Source organism: Meriones unguiculatus, chromosome X (assembly GCF_030254825.1).
Source record: "Meriones unguiculatus strain TT.TT164.6M chromosome X, Bangor_MerUng_6.1, whole genome shotgun sequence".
Lineage (NCBI taxonomy): Eukaryota > Metazoa > Chordata > Mammalia > Rodentia > Muridae > Meriones > Meriones unguiculatus.
In genome coordinates this window covers 120,735,143-120,751,166 of record NC_083369.1, presented here as the reverse complement: position 1 = coordinate 120,751,166, position 16,024 = coordinate 120,735,143, and the positions used below count along the sequence as shown (strand labels likewise).

Below are 16,024 nucleotides of genomic sequence, written 5' to 3'. Positions count from 1 at the left end.
ATGGGAAATGAAAATGATGGGGTGAGCAATTTTTGGTTCTGCTTAAGGTAAAACACTAAGGACTTTCTGATGGAGATATTCACCAGGAAATTGGGAGATGCTACACTGGACAACAAGGGAGAGATCAGATTGAAGGATGTGGAAGCCATTCAAACATGATCAAGTCATGGGAATGGGTCCATGAGTAAGCAAAGACAATGGGATTGGCAAAGGACACATAATTCTGAACACATATATCTAACAAAGGTTAGAAGAACAGACTAGACAAGCAAAGGCATACTCAAATAGAAGAACCAGAATGTATAGTACCTCAAAAAAAAAAAAAAAGAATATGGCAACTCAGGTCAAAACTTTATATGCACATTATACCATTTCTTCTCATAATCCAAAGGATAGAGTGGAAAGAATATTGGAGATGGAGTAAAACAAATCTAAATTTAAATCCTGGCTCCATCATTTATACAAACTAGGGGAAAGTAAACCTTTCTAGACCTCAGTTTTTGCAACTATAAAATGGGCATGCCTTTCAGGTTTGCTTTATATACTGTGATAAACCACATAGATAGTAAGTGACATATAGGAGGTACTGGGTAAATATTCTTTCTCTATGATAGTCCCTTGTGGGGAAACTATCCAACCCACCTAAAAATGATCCCTCCAAAATTTATTAGAAATGAAAGAGTTTTGAGTGTGTGTTGAAAGACAGTAGAAGCCCTGTGACTCAGAACAGTTAAGAGAGCTTGCTGTTATCTTTCTTTTTTTTAAGATTTATTTATTTATTATTTATACAGTATTCTGTCTGCACGTACACCTGCACGCCAGAAGAGGACACCAGATTTCATTTTAGAAGGTTGTGAACCACCGTGTGTTTGCTGGGACTTGAATTCAGGACCTCCGGAAGAGTAGATAGTGCTCTTAACCTCTGAGCCATCTCTCCATCTTTGTTTTGTTTTGTTTTTTTTCCAGGAACTGGAGTTCAATTCCTAGCACCCACAGAAGGTGGCTCATTAATACCTGTAACTTCCAGAGGATCTTGATGCCCTCTTGTGGTCTCTGAGGACAAGTGTCTCATAACACATGCAGACATTCACTTGTACAAATTAATAAAACACAAATCTTTAAAAAATGAAAGTAGAAACCCTGATGAAGGCAACGTCTTAAACAACAGAGAAATTAAAGACATCAGAGTTATTATTTTTTTTTACAACTTTCTCTGAACCCAGGAACAAAAACAATGACATCTTTTAAGGATGCTTAAAAATTATCCCAGTTTCACAAGTATCTCTAGACTTTGCTTAGAACCACATGTCTCAGAGTTTAGCCAGCATTGAATATAGCCCAGATCTCCCAGAACTAGTGTTACAGCTTTCATTCTATAGAATGGGAGAGCTCCCCCATAGGGGAGGAGCAGAGTACCACCATATTGGAATGAAGCACTTCATCAGTTCTTGCATTGTGTACATCTGAGATACATGAAAGCAAGGCTTTCAAATGGCAAGATGTGGCTATGAAAGACCACATAAGGGACTGGAGAGATGGATCAGAGGTTAAGAACACTGGCTGCTCTTCCAGAGGTCCTGAGTTCAGTTCCCAGCAACCACATGGTGGCTCACAGCCATCTAAGGTAAGATCTGGTGCCCTCTTCTGACATCCAGGTGTACAGACAGACAGAACATTGTATACATAATAAATAAATAAATCTTAAAAAAAAAAGACCACATGAAAGTAACAACTAACAACCTACACTTTAAATATGATTCATAGGTGTTGCAATGAAAAATAAATAGAACTCTTAACACCTTTATTTGAATGTATTTTCCTCTCTTTCTCTCTCTCTCTCTCCTCTTCCAACTGCATATGTATATACGTTTGGGTATTTGGTACTTTGAACATTGGTCTCTGACAACATAGACTCATACTTTCTCTTAATCAAGGAAATTCTTGAAAGATTTGGTATATATATATTTTTTTAAATCACCAGATGTTGGCAAAAATACATTTAAGACATTTTCCATGCCAAAGCCTGGAAAATATCATCCACACCCATGACTTCCACTTGAGCCTATGTACTGATGAGTTCCAACTATGCTTCATCTGAACTCCACACTTTCTTGGTGATCTCATAGAGTCTCAGGACTTCAGTTACCATCTATGTACTGATAAGTCCAAAAAATGTATCCCCAGCCCTGATTGCTCTCTATTCTATGCTCCAAATGACAATGTGAATAACCTGCCAGACAGTTGCTATCTCCATGCTAAGTGTTCCACAAACTCAATGTGTTCAAAACCAAACTCACTATTTCATCTTTAAAAATATACTCTTCTAAACCAGGCACAGTGGTGCATCTCAGAGAGGCTGAGACAGGAAGATAATGTGAGCCAAGGGTTTAGAGGAAACATATCTGTAGCCTCTTCCCCCTCATTATTATGTATGTGTGCATGATAGGAGGCTGTGAGCGTGTGACACAGCCCATGTTTGAAAGACATGCTTGGTGAGGTTGGTTTTCTCCTACACTTATGTGGTTTCTAGGGATTGAACTCAGGCCATTAGGCATGCCTGGCAAGTGCTGAGTGAAGGCTTATATGTGCCAGTCAGAGGACAACTTCAGGTATCATTCCTTTCCTCCCCTTTGATATGAGACAGAGCATCTTTGTTGTTGACAGCTCTACATGCCAGGCTAGCCGGTCCTCAATCACACAGAAAGTCCCGTCTCCATCTCCTATCCCGCTGTAGGAGCACTAGAATTGAATGTGCATATCACCATGCTGGATATACATGGGACCCAAGGACTTGAAATCTGGTCCTCAGACTTTCAGGACAAGCACTTTGCCCACTGTGCCAGCTCTCCAGTCATTCAGGCACAAAGGCACTATTCTTTTAAAGACCTATTTTCATTTTATGTGCATTTCACTTCTGTGTCTGTATATGCACCAAATACATGCCTGGTGCCATTGGAGGCCAGAAGAGGGTATCAAATCACCTGAAACTGGGGTTACAGATAGTTTAGTTTTGAGCTGACATATGGGTGCTAGGAAGCAAACCCAGGTCTCCTGCAACAGCAACCAGTGTTCCTAACCATTGAGACATCTTAGTCCCTAACAACGACACTCTTAAGGCAACTAGATATACCTCCCCACTTCCCAAAGCTACACGTCAAGTCCATCTCTATGGTATTCCTCAGAACATTCAGAGTTTTACTTGCCTGAGTCCCTCAATAGCTAGGGAACTCCTTTTGGCAATAATTTTATCTCATGAATCAACTCCGATATCAGTACCTGGCACAAAATCTGTGCTCAATAACTGTGGGTTGAAACAATGCCTGGATGAATAATATTTCAATATTAATGTAGAGCTGGCATATAAAGTTCATTATTAGTAAGCTCCTGTCCTGTGAGTTTACAGTTTTCAAAACAGATACATGTCTTCCCTGGTGCAAACATTCTGAGAAATCTAGCTTGGCAAGTGCCTTTGAGGACACATTCACATGCAATACTACCAGTGCTCGAAGCAGTCCTCCAGGATGGGTCTAATTCATAGTACGAGCTGACCATTGTTAATGAGGATCACATGTTCACTCTTGGGGCAATGATGAAACCTGATAAATAAGCAATAGGTCTGTGATATCAGTGGCAACCAGTGCAGCAACATAAACTTCATCTTGCTTGGTCTGTGGAAAGCTATATCCCTTATTTCTTCCCACTGAGAGTCAGGGTCCTCTTCCGACAGACACGTCCAACCTTTGGACACTGTGACAAGATGTCATCATCTACAGAGTTCGTGCTTAAGACTCATAAGATCAAGCTAGGGGAAAAAAAAAATCTCCTGACATTTTGAGCAACTTTACAATTTTGTGTCAAACTATACTCATAGCTAAACCAGACCACGGGTGCACGTGATTCACAAGCTGTAGGTCAGACACACCCTGCTGTCTCATCTGTGTGTATGCAGAATACGAGTGGAACACGTGCACATACATGCATATTGGAACCAGGCCAATCCCTGGAAGTGAGAAGGTGCAGCCACATTATGAGCAGTTGTGTTGTGCAGACATGAGTTAGATTAAAGCACAGCTTTGAAATCACAAATGTAAGCTATGACTGCAAGAGGCTACTCACTGCTGAGAGTAACAACAAATCTGAGCTAAACAATATGTGTAATTAACTATGGCTATCAAAATAATAATGTATAGATATATGTGTAATCAATGAATATATGTATTAATATACACATATTATATGAATACATATAATACAATAAATACATACATGTATATACATATTCCAATACCACATTTAATGAACACCATAGCTAGAAAATCTGTGTCAGCTCCTCTTCAATCCTCTTGGTCAAACAGGGGCTTGGACTCCCAGGGGCAGAGAGAATAGGCGTGTGTTTCAACTCCATCATCCTTTCTTCATTCTCTGCTGCAGAGCAGTTTAGACAACCATGCACTCCAGGAAATATTCTATAGTTACATGACATCCTATGCCCCCACTGTACAGTAGTCAAGTCCTTCAAATGTGTAATCTTATATTCACTCCCAATGGTTAATTATGTAATTAATTACAATAATAAGAATTACAAGGCACTGTACTCACCGGTCTAGAGATTATGATTCAAATATGGTGCCTGCATTCAATGAACATTAGGTTTGGAGGTCGTGAATTCCCTATATACTCCAAAATCATGGATGCAAAGAACAGGTTAAATACTCTGGGCAGCCAATGCACTCTCTGAATTATTCCTAAATATACGGAATTGCAAAACCCCATGTTCAGATGTTTTCCAGTACTTTCTGTCTGTTATATGCCGGTTAATATTCTAAAATGTACCAGAATGTGAGCTTTAAATCTCCTCCCTGTGCCTGTCTAACTCTTCCTCTCTTCACCATTTTAACCTCGGCTTCAATTTATGCAAAACCAAGCTTGACAAAGAGCAATGGAGAGCCTCAGAATGTCATGATATGCACTATCAATGCTAAACATGCAATGGTGGAAGACAGGGGACAGAACTGGAATAAAGAAAGAACTATGCAAATTAATTTATTCTACCACATACAATTTCTCATCCTACAAACATATTTTTGGAATATGTGCTTTTAAACACAACTTAATCAATCTTAATGCCACAGGTAAGAAATAGTAAACATTGAGGACAACTGGTTTGTCTTAGGAAGGAAAGTTTAGTGCATATGCTGAAAAAAAAAAAAAAGCAATACGTTGAGCAGTATGTGCTTCTTTAACTGATACTGGGTCACAATGTTTTCACAAGCCAGAATTCAGCAAATATAATAAAGAAAGTACATGAATTTATATATGTGTATAATTTTATTTTTAAATTACTTAGAATTGCCTTGGAAACAAGAACAAAATACTTACCTCTTTTAAAATTTGGCTAGTCTACTTCTTCCAGGGAATTAAAGTGTAAGCAACTGAATTAAGCCAACATTCTTTTTACTTACCTATAAGCAACAGATGGATTTTTTAACCTGAAAAAATGATTCCTTTTTAGAAAACCCAGTAAAATTAAATCAATACTTAAATATTGACTTTATTGTACTTGTATGTTTCTAATACATTCTAACTGTATTCATTTGGTCAGTAAATATGTATTAGTACTTACTGCTGACACTAAGTACAGCTACAAAGATGAGCACCATATAATTCCTAACCTACAGGAGATCACAGACTCATGATAGGAATACTTGTGAAACTGTAACTTGGGGTTATTGCAACCAGGATTTCTAGTTATTTTCAAAAGGAAGACTCTAAAAGATCAATGGAATTTTTACAATAAAACTGTGCCTTCTTCTCAATTTATAATAGACACCTGCTTCATTGTCGAAAATTTCAAAATTACTGTTTTAAACACTATAACCTTTGCTGAGAAATGAAAAACTTTCATCTTACAGTGCATGAATGGGTGTAATGGGTAAAAGTTTCTTTTATAATGGGTTTGACTTCCCTGTCCCTCCTTATCACTGCCTTTGCTTATATTTTATCTCCCTATCAATTATTTATCAATATAAGCCTATTAAGTACACTTCAAAGAGCTGAGTAGATTTCCTAATCTGACATATAAATACAATTTCAGCTACTAGAAGTAATTAACTGTTCGGAACACTAGCAATGCATTGACTCCTTTTCTGATTCATGGCGAAAAATACAAATTCTCAAAAGTGGCTTTGTCCATCTCCACACAAAGGGAAGCCAAAATGTAAAATGTCTTTCTTGGTAATCACTTTGAATTTATCTTTGTTGCTGTTGTTTATTAAAAAAAATACAAGAATTTATGACAATTAGCACTTGGACTAATTCAGTTGGACTAATTTGAAGTATAGGAATAAAGCTTCTTTAGTTTGTATATTCAAAAAGATCTTTGCATGGGCTAGAGGTGTTCTAGTGGGTGCCTCGCCACTCACACACAGAGTTTCAAAATGCATTTTCTCTACTGATATGCTCATCGTCACCCTGCTTTCTGAAACATATTTTCTCTGCCATTATAGTTCAGGAGGTAAATTCCCATTACTTAATGCTGTCTAAAGCCAGTCTGGGGAACCATGGCTTGGATTCTATTTTGTGATGTTCATTTCTTAATGGAGTGCTAGAGATCCTGTTTCAAGCCAGACATGCTGCTAAAAATGGGCAAATGACTAGGGGATTTTTCTGCCCATACTTCCCATTAGACCCTAGATTATGAAAAACATCAAACCCATTGACAAGGTCAGCTAGGGCTCAACAGATGTTGGCTCTTGGAACAGTTTCTCGAGTGGAGCCTGTACACGGATTCTGATTCCAGATTACAAAAACCTGTGAGGTCCTTCAACAGGTCTGTGCATGTCTCCTAGCTCAACTTCCAAATATGGTAGCACCAACATTATCAAGAAGGTCTAGCGGACATTAAATCAGAGAGGACTCGATTTAGGAGAGGTCCTTTGATGTATGTGCTATAATAATTGTTGATCTTTAACTATCCTAAGCCAGGCATAACAACGCTGCTGACTTCAATTTGGTCTTTGGGTATTCAACATTAATAAACCTACCAGTTATTAAGAGTTGGCAGATAATGGAAATAAGCCTGAAGACATAATACAAAACACATAAAGACTAAAAGTTGATCTGCATGGCCTAATAATGTGCCATAACACTGGGCTGAAGCTTTGAAAATCAGCTGGAGGAAGTATGCGGGAGTTTATATAAAATACTTAAGGACCTAGAAATTCTATTTTTGTTAATTATCAACCAAGTGCCGTATGGTACTATTAGCATTGCCCTCGACACTGCTCAAATAAAGAGCTTTCCCTTTAAGAAGCTTATAATCTAAAACATACAAATAACCATATGCAGAAAAAAAACTAGAGATCAGAGTAAAAGGAAGCATTCACAAAAATGTACAAATTCAGCACGCCAGAACTTTTCAGTTGAGCAACATGATCCCCAGTGAAATTCTTTCCAAATGATGTATCGTGTGCACAAGTTATAAGTGATTATCTTCAATTTTCTTAGAAATGAGTAATAAGATCCTTCTTAAGACCCATGCTTTTGTATATGCATCAAACACTAAAGTTGGCATGGTCATTGATAGCTGCCATTTAAAGAGAAAACATATTTTCTGTCTTGTCTCATAGGAGACAAATCCAGGACTCTTTTCTCCCAGGTTGGTAATAAACAACAAACATTGCAACTCTAAAGATGGAAGGGAAGCAACAGAATGCTCAAAAATATTGCATCAAAATATTGGATACAATCTACCAGCAAATAAGAAAAAAAAAACACATTGCAAAACTAACGCCATCTGTGTCATCTAGTAACTATCAAAACCTTCTTCTGTCTCTTTTTAAGATGGAGGCTCTATTAAGAGACTTCTCCCTATCTCCCACTTCATCTCTTCAGTTCTTTTCCCTTGCCCCAGCTGCCTATTGTGACCATTTCAGCCAATTTCCTGGAGGTATTTTCTAGCCTCTTTCACCCTATTTAATCCTACAAGTTTCCTGGGAAGCCTGTTTACTTGTGTGCTCTCCCACTACTGAAAACCCCTTGACAAAGGGGACTGAGACTTACTCCTCTCTGCACCCCCAGCACCTAACAGAGAGCCTATCAAGGTGTCCCACCAATCATCCTCCACCAGTCCCTTAAGACTGATGGCTCCTTCTAAGCACTTTTCAGTCAGGATGTATGCAGTGACTATATTACGAGTGCATCTGAAAATTCTGTAAGGTCTTCTGAGTTAGCACACAACTTTGAGTTAGCATAGCAGTACAACTTTTGAAAAGTTTTGACAAATCACCTGCTCACCTAAATGTGTAGTGCCATTTCAGAGGAGAGAAAACCCTCCCACATCTCAGTTCTCATTCTCTCTGCCAACATTAGGATAGTTAATTGTTCAGAAGAATCAGGGAATCACAGCTGGTAACACAGATATGGTTGCTAGTTCTCATAGTAAATGCACAGGCGCGTGCACGTGCATGCTCACGCGTGTGCACACACCCACACCCACAGAGAGACACATAAAAACAAACTCTTTGTTTCAAGAATTTTGCTTTATATTTTTCTGTTTCATCAATTTCAAGAAACTACAAGTTGATCTTGGCTCTTGGAGGCTGCCTTTTACCCATAGGTGCATTTGGCCTTCTGGGTCAGTTCTGGCACATTCCAAGGCCCTCTTCAAGGCAAGATCTCTCAATCTTAGGGGAGTTGGAACACTACCATGGTTTGTTTGATTTTTCTCATTCCCATCCGCCCCCTGCAACTCCCACCCCCCACAAAAGTGGTGTATGGCATTCATAAAGTGAATTACACTTGATTTTTGTTTAGAGGAATTTTTTTTCAGACTTCTGTAACATTCCCTTGAGACAATTGGAAACATCATTGTCTGATTACTAGCTCACTTCCCTTGCCTAAAATTGTATCCATTCTTGATTGCGCCTGTGGGTAGGTTAAGCAAAACAAAATAAACATCTAGACTTATGAGCTCATTGGCTTTTTTTCTGAATTTTTCTAAATTAAATAAGGGCGAAAGAGCTGTACTGAAAGTCAGTTATATGGATCTCCCTGCCAAATGCTAACTCTGTGTGCCTGGTTTCCATCTGTAGTGCTTTCCAAGTTACAAATCTTTGAAAAAAAAAAGTGGGGTCTGAAGAGATTCGTGGATTTGGCGAACATGCTATTTAGAATGGCTATCCATTACCTTTGAACACTCTGAAAGAAATGGGAACTTGAGATTGGAAGGGTTTAGATCAGTTTTGTACAAGTCTGGGGTAGCCCTTCAGCACCAGTGATTTATTGTTTAGATTGGTTGATTTCAAATGCCACTTAGTCTCATCCATGTTAGCATAAGAAATGTACCTTATCTTCTCTAACCCAATTCTGCTAATAGCCAAAGTTAGCAGTCAAGCCCAAATGCATCCCTTACATGAAACAGGACATTCTTGAGGATTTTTCCTTAGTGGCACCAAATCTCATTTTATCTGGGCAAAAGAAAGCATTAATGCAGCTAGCACGGTGGTGCAGCAGACAAACTGAACGTGGCTTAATCTCTAGGTGTGGGAGGGGGGAGTCAAACGGTCATCGTGATGGTTCATAACTATCAAATAATTTGCAGCTCTCTTTCAATTTCTAACCAGTGTACGACGGCAGCAAATTACACATTTATTCACTTGGAAATTACGTACTTGCCATTGTATTCAGTCTGCCATTATCACCTCTTCTCTGAAATACTGATGAGCTCTTTCTACACATGAACGTTATGATTTTTTACCATATTTTCAATATCTATATCATCCATATTTGCCTGAATAAAATTCAGGACAAATGGTTTTGTTCCAGACGACTATAAAAGCTATACTCCCACAGTAAAATAAATAAATAGATAGATAAATAAATAAATAAATAAATGGTAGCTGTATGGATATTGCCATATTTGAACTTTGGACTTCTTTCCATGCTTGCCATGTAGAAGGTGCTGGCTACCACTTAATTTTGTTAAAAACAATTGAAGTAAATACGATTGTGCTGGGTTTATATGGGGGAAAAAAACTGGGAAAGTGCTATCTCCTAGAGTTTGGAAAATAATAGAGGAAAAATTTCTGTAACAAGTAAGTCTCTATAAGTATGATCATCCTTAGGCTGGAAGCACGCAAGGCAGGAAGCAAGCCCTGGCCAACTCTCATAGACACAGTGTGTGGGCCCTCCCAATACTTTTATATGTATGTAGCAAAGAGGCAGGCGGCCAGGGAACTGGGGGAAGGAGAAAGGCGGGCGTGCCTGTGTGTGTGTGTGTGTGTGTGTGTGAGTGTGTGTAAGGGTATAGCTAATGCGTATCTGGATGGACTTTTCTGGTTCCCCCACCTTCCTTAAGCACCATTTTTACCTCACCACTTCTCATCAGCCCAAATGCTGCCCAACCCCAACCTTAGACCAATTCATCTTGTGGGGGCTCAGCCTGTAAGGACCAATTTTTACATTATCAACAAAAGCGTGTTCTCTAGCCTTAGCAATCTAATTACCATGGCACTTCCAGGGGAGCGAGATCCGCCTGTTGTTTCAGCTCTGTAGAACTGATTCGGAGGTTGCCCCTTACAGCTCTTGCACACGCCCACGTGGTATGTTATTAAGACTTAACAGTGGAAGAGGTAGTTCTCCCCTCCCTTAGAGCGATATCCTGCAAGGCAATATTTAACATATGCGCAAGTGCATTTTAGTCACAGAAAAAAGGGTGACCAATTACCTTTGCAACTAAACAGCAGGCTCGATAGGCTCTTTTCATCAACCTAAAGAAAAGACTGAGGGCGCGCTGGCTGCCTAGGTAACCTTCTGCCAGCGAACACTCCCTGGCAGCGCCCACAAGGCGCGCATCTGCATTTACAACTTGGTCCAACGATCCGGCCCGCCTCCCTGACTTATTGAGAGCCACCAACCAAGTTGTGGTGAGGCTTGCTCCCCATGTCTACCAAGCGCGGGACACGCGCTTGGCTGTAGTCTTCAGCGAGAGACCCCAGAGGCCACAAACGTCTCACGGTGTGCAAACACGGTTGGCCGGTTTCTCCCGAGCGCACCTCTGAAAAATTAATCTTTTCGAAACCTATTCTTCCTGCCCATATTGTTAGTATAGCAACTTCTGTTGATTAGATTCTAAGGCAGGCGTTAAGAGCCCAACAGCTGGACAGTCTATCACACAAGGCCATGAATATTCATCTGTTGACAGCAGCGGCCCTCAGCTAAGGTTAAACTATGCCCTTACAGGACGGTCTGATTGTTCAGAACAAAAGGCAGACGCTCAGAAACTTTTCTTCTGCCTAAAATCTTCTCTTCAGGGTCCAGCCTGTCAAGGCAGATGAATTTGGGAGGGGAAGGAGTTAAATTGTCTTTGGACTCGCGCTCTACAGGCCAGCACCGCCGATTTTTAAAGAGATTTTTACCAACCTAGATAAGAGAAGCTGTTTTGAAGGGAAAGCCTCAGTCTCCCACGTTTGGGGGGACCGTCCTACTCAAAAGTTTCCTTCATGTGTCTTCCCTAGACCCTGCGGACTCAAAGATGTGTGCTTAACTTTGCCTGCACTTGGGCCCGGGCAGCCTCAGTAACCCAGCCTAGGGAGAGGAAGGCATGGGAGACACAAGGTGGAGAAAGTGTGGCCAGATCTGCGGGTCCAGCGAAGGCAGAACGTGCGAGTAAGGGAGATAAATTCCAGGGTCAGCCTCTCCACGTTGTGAAGCCGGTTTGCTAGAGCCAGCTCTCACCTTCCCGCCCTCCCCCAAACTGGGAGCTAGAAAGGGATCTCTGCCGTTCCTTGATCTCTCTGGTTTGCACATTCCCTGACAGCAGCGTGAGCCTGGGGCATGTGGACAGAGTCCACGCATACTCTGCTTCCCTCCGTCGGTAGACGGTCCAGGCCCCAAGCACAGCGACCATTCCCAGGTACCGGGCGGCAGAGAGCTCGGCAGCCCTGGCCGCTCCTGACTACCGCGCTCTGGGATGAGCCACCGCGCGCGCCCTGGCTTCCCACTGTGCACGGGAAATACTCAAGGGACCCCTACTCACCTGGCACAGGGGTTTCCGGAACCCATTTGAGTCCGGGCTGCAGTCTCTGGAAGAAAGAGCGGACCTGGTGACAGGTGGCGTCTGGAGGTGGCGGGGGTTGCGCCTGTCCCAGGCACCCCAAGCCGAGCAGCATCGCCACCAGCATACACGCGGTGAGCACGGTCCCGGCCATCCTGCTTCTCGGGGGGAGAGAGGAGAGCACGAGAGAGTGGCAAGAAGAGCTGGAGCGGTCCCGGAACTCAGCAAGTCTGGCAGTGGCCCTGCAGAGCAAGAGATGAGCTGCTACCCAGCCGCTGCAAAAGTTTCCTCGCAGCTACCTGGGCGCTGGGTGAGGGCGGGAACAGCTTGGCGGCGCGGGGCTGCCCTGGGCGGAGCCTTGTAGGCGTGGCGAGGAGGGACGGGGCGGGGCAAGGCAAGCTGCGCTGCCTCGGGGACTGCGCGGGATCGGGTAGCTGCTGGCCTGAGGGATGCGGACTGTGGAGGGAAGCTTAGCTGAGAGACTGGGTTTACCAAAGCGGGCAAACCTGGCGGGAGAGGCGCCGGAGGAGGATAAAGAGAGTGTGCGGTGGCTCTAGGCAGCCCTGCCCTGCCACTCGCTCGCCGCTGCTCTACACTGGGCGCTCTGGCATAACTGCAGCAGAGGGGCTGCAGGCTCGGGCACGCTGATTGGCTTCCCAGCAGCAGTCCCCTCTGACTGGCTCTAGGAGAAGTTCCCCAGCCTCACTCCTCCTTCCTGCCTCCCATCAGCCTACAGCCGGGAGGGCTTTTCCTTTTCGTCTTTTTGCAAGCTCTCCATCCTTCCTTGGAATAGGGTGGTGGTCTATGGTTTAAGTACACACACACTCGCTTGGATACTAGGCTTTCCCCCACCCAAACCGGGCTCCTGCTGGCCACCAGAGCCTACACAAGGCTTTGTAAGCACAAAATCCACCTCCTTATTCTGTTTTCTGAGGCTTCCTGGGAACCCTTTCCCAACGCAGCTCTGGCGGAGCTCTCAAAGCCAACCCACAAACAGTCACGTTCAGGAGCAGCTAGGGACTTCTGGATTTCACAGCCTCACTCATCTTTGTACCTAAAAGGTTTGGAGGACCTTGTAGCTGGCTGGATCTGATTCAATAAAACCACATAAAGTAAATATACATACATACATACATACATACACACATATATTTATTTATTTAAGGTACTTGATCCTGATCCCCACTTGAATCATATCGCCTGCAGGATAGTCATGGGCGACCCTCATAAAGCAAAGTGCAGCTAGTGAGAGTAACTCATTAGGAAATCATTTTACAGATTAAATCCATTAAAGCCATGGGTAGTCTGTTTCACACCTGGAGTAGAACCCTCTTTGGAAGGTTTCCTGGATGCCAACTCCCATTTCTTCTACTTAATTCTCACCATTAGAAATGGTAAGAACCAAATACCTCTTTGAGAAGGAAGAGCATGTAATGATTACCTATGCGCTACAAAGAAGGAATCATTCCATTGGATTGATTCTCTCTGTGACTCCACTCATCTGCACGCACAGAGAACAATCTTAGCCCAGTGTCTTGTATACAGTAGTAACTCAGTATTTCTATGGTGAAGTGACTTTCCTATCTCAGTGTAAACTAGTTGCTTGTCTGATTGTGCTCTTTTTTTTTTTTTTTTTTACTAGACAGAAGTATGCCTGGAGAAATAGAAAGATAAACTAGGTTGGGGGAAAGCGCTTGTGTCTTGAATATGAGGGCTGGGAAGCAAGACAAGGCAATAGGAAGCTCACTGAGGAATTCATTCATTCATGTGTTCATTCAGTAGCAAATGTTTGAATTCCTACTATGTGCCAGATTCCATGGGATACAGAGAGAAAACAGACACACAAAAACCATCCTGTAGTACCTAACCTCAGAGAGTTACAAACCTAATAGGGAGCTAACAAAGCAAAATGTTAGCACATTATGTGTTAAGTGGCAAGATGGAGTTCTAAGGGTTGAGCGCATGGATCAGAGAAAGTGTCCCACAAAAGCTGATGGCCTAAACTCGGACTTGAAAGCCCAGTAGGGGCTGAGGTGAGAAAAGATTGGGGGAAGGGTGCCCAGGCAAGGAAGCAGGGTGAACAAAGAAGAGAGGCCCTGGCATGGCCCATTTGGAGAGTGGGAGGTGCTAGTAATGATTTCAGGCTGAGGAGTTAAAAGAGCTAAGGCAGGAGGGAGAGACAAGCAAGGGCCAGATTATGCAGTCTGGAAGGCTGCAAAGGAGTCTGGGGAACCACTTAAGGAAATTGTAAGCATAGGGGTGACATGATCATATTTGTCTTATTAAAGGATCTCGGCAACAGAGTTTCAGAGAATGGTTTGGAGGGAAAAGATTGGAAGCAAGGAGACCAGTTCTGAGGCTGTGAAACTAATACCCTCAAGAAATGATAAAGGCCTGTCTATGATAGGAATCTTGGAAGGGGAAAAAATGTCCTAGAGACATTAAGGAGATAGAATTAAAAGTGCATGTCGATCTAGTGCCTGTGGGGATTGGAAGAGAATGAGTCAAGGATGGAGGGCTTTTTCAAACCTCCCCCTCTTTTTTTTTTTTTTCAACAAACATTTGAGTGTTGCCTATGTATCTGGCATTCTTCTGCTACTTCATAATTTCGCCTGGGGCTAGGCCTGCGCCTGCATTCAACATTTGACAAATGACATATCCACTTTAAAAGAAACACCAATTAAGGGTCCTAATTTGGCTGGTGAGTCTGATATGTTCCACCTGTGGAGCCCTGCGACCAAAGGGCAGATTGGAAGGCAAGCATTGATTGAATTTCATGACCTCGCAGAGGAAGACATGACCTCCCATAAATTCATGATCTTCCAGAGCTCATGCAACCAACTACAAAGGCAACAGTTGTTTTCAACTACTTGGTATTGAGTACCTGGAAAAAAAGTGGCTGGGCCTCCTTTTTTTAATATGTACTTTTTATATAAAACATGCTTTGCTTCCCTAGTGGAGTATGAATCCCTGGATTCAAGTCAATGGACCCATGTTCTTGGGTTTATTGTCAAATACTTTATTTCAGTGGGTTACAAACCATGCACATAACCAGTGCATTCAGCTCGCAAGTCCTGACAAGGCAAGGCTAAGTACCCAGTTCAGGAAGATATGAGCTAGTTTGAAGATAACCTAAAATAGTATTGGAAATATAAAGATATAGCAAACTGAGTGTGGGTGTGCCTAGGATTTCAGCTAAGTCAAAGACAGACTTGCTCTGAGGTTTGAGAAATTCTCTTAGCCTAGACATTTCTGCTTCCACTCCAAGCACCTACTTCAGCGCTTTTAGCCAAGCAAAGGGAAGAGTTTAAAAAAAAAGAAAAAAAAAGAAAAAAAAAACCAAAAAAAAAAAATCTTGCTTCACTGAAGGAGTGCTTCCATTTTTATAAGTGCCTCTCGAAGGCTTCCAACCTTCCAGTCCTCCAAGTGATGACTCTCACAGTGGAATTTCAGGCCCTGAAATGGATGTTGTGGGATAGGCTTCTTTGTCAGAAACACTTCCAGAAATGTCACAGGCAGCCGTCCCCACTGCTTTGTCAGTGCTGAAAAAAAGTTTACTCCGATAATCTTTAGCCAGGGCCCGGGGAATGTGAAGCACGTAAAGCACTGGCCTAGCTTGCACAAGAACTTGCTCTGCCAAACCAGGAAAGGGGGGAGGGGAGGAAGGACATTCATATACAATGTGGAGAATCTCTTACATTATCATTCGGCGTGCTACAGAGATGGGTGACTAAGGTTGAGTGTCCTAGCAAGAAAAAGAGTGTGCTTAGAGTCCCAGCCACTCCTCCCCAGGCTGAGAGAGAAGTACAGAGTTGAGCCCAGGTGTTCAGGACCAGCCAGGGAAACACAGTGAGACCTTGTCTCAAAAACAATAAACAGAAAGCGTGTGCATGTGGTGGTGGTGGTGGTGGCAGCGGCAACAAAAATAGTTTTCTCTTTTACATAAGCAACTCTCTTGCCTTATGCATG

General features: G+C 42.4%; 1 protein-coding gene across 1 annotated transcript in view; it reads right to left on the bottom strand.

Annotated features, from left to right (window-relative positions):
• Gpc3 (glypican 3) overlaps positions 1-12,398 on the bottom strand; it is a 363,266-nt gene extending 350,868 nt beyond the window's left edge. The window contains exon 1 of the mRNA XM_060374526.1: positions 12,038-12,398. Coding sequence (XP_060230509.1) covers positions 12,038-12,209 — 172 coding nt within the window. The 5' untranslated portion in view covers positions 12,210-12,398. The remainder of the gene's footprint in view (positions 1-12,037) is intronic.
• Between the last annotated feature and the right edge of the window lie 3,626 nt (positions 12,399-16,024).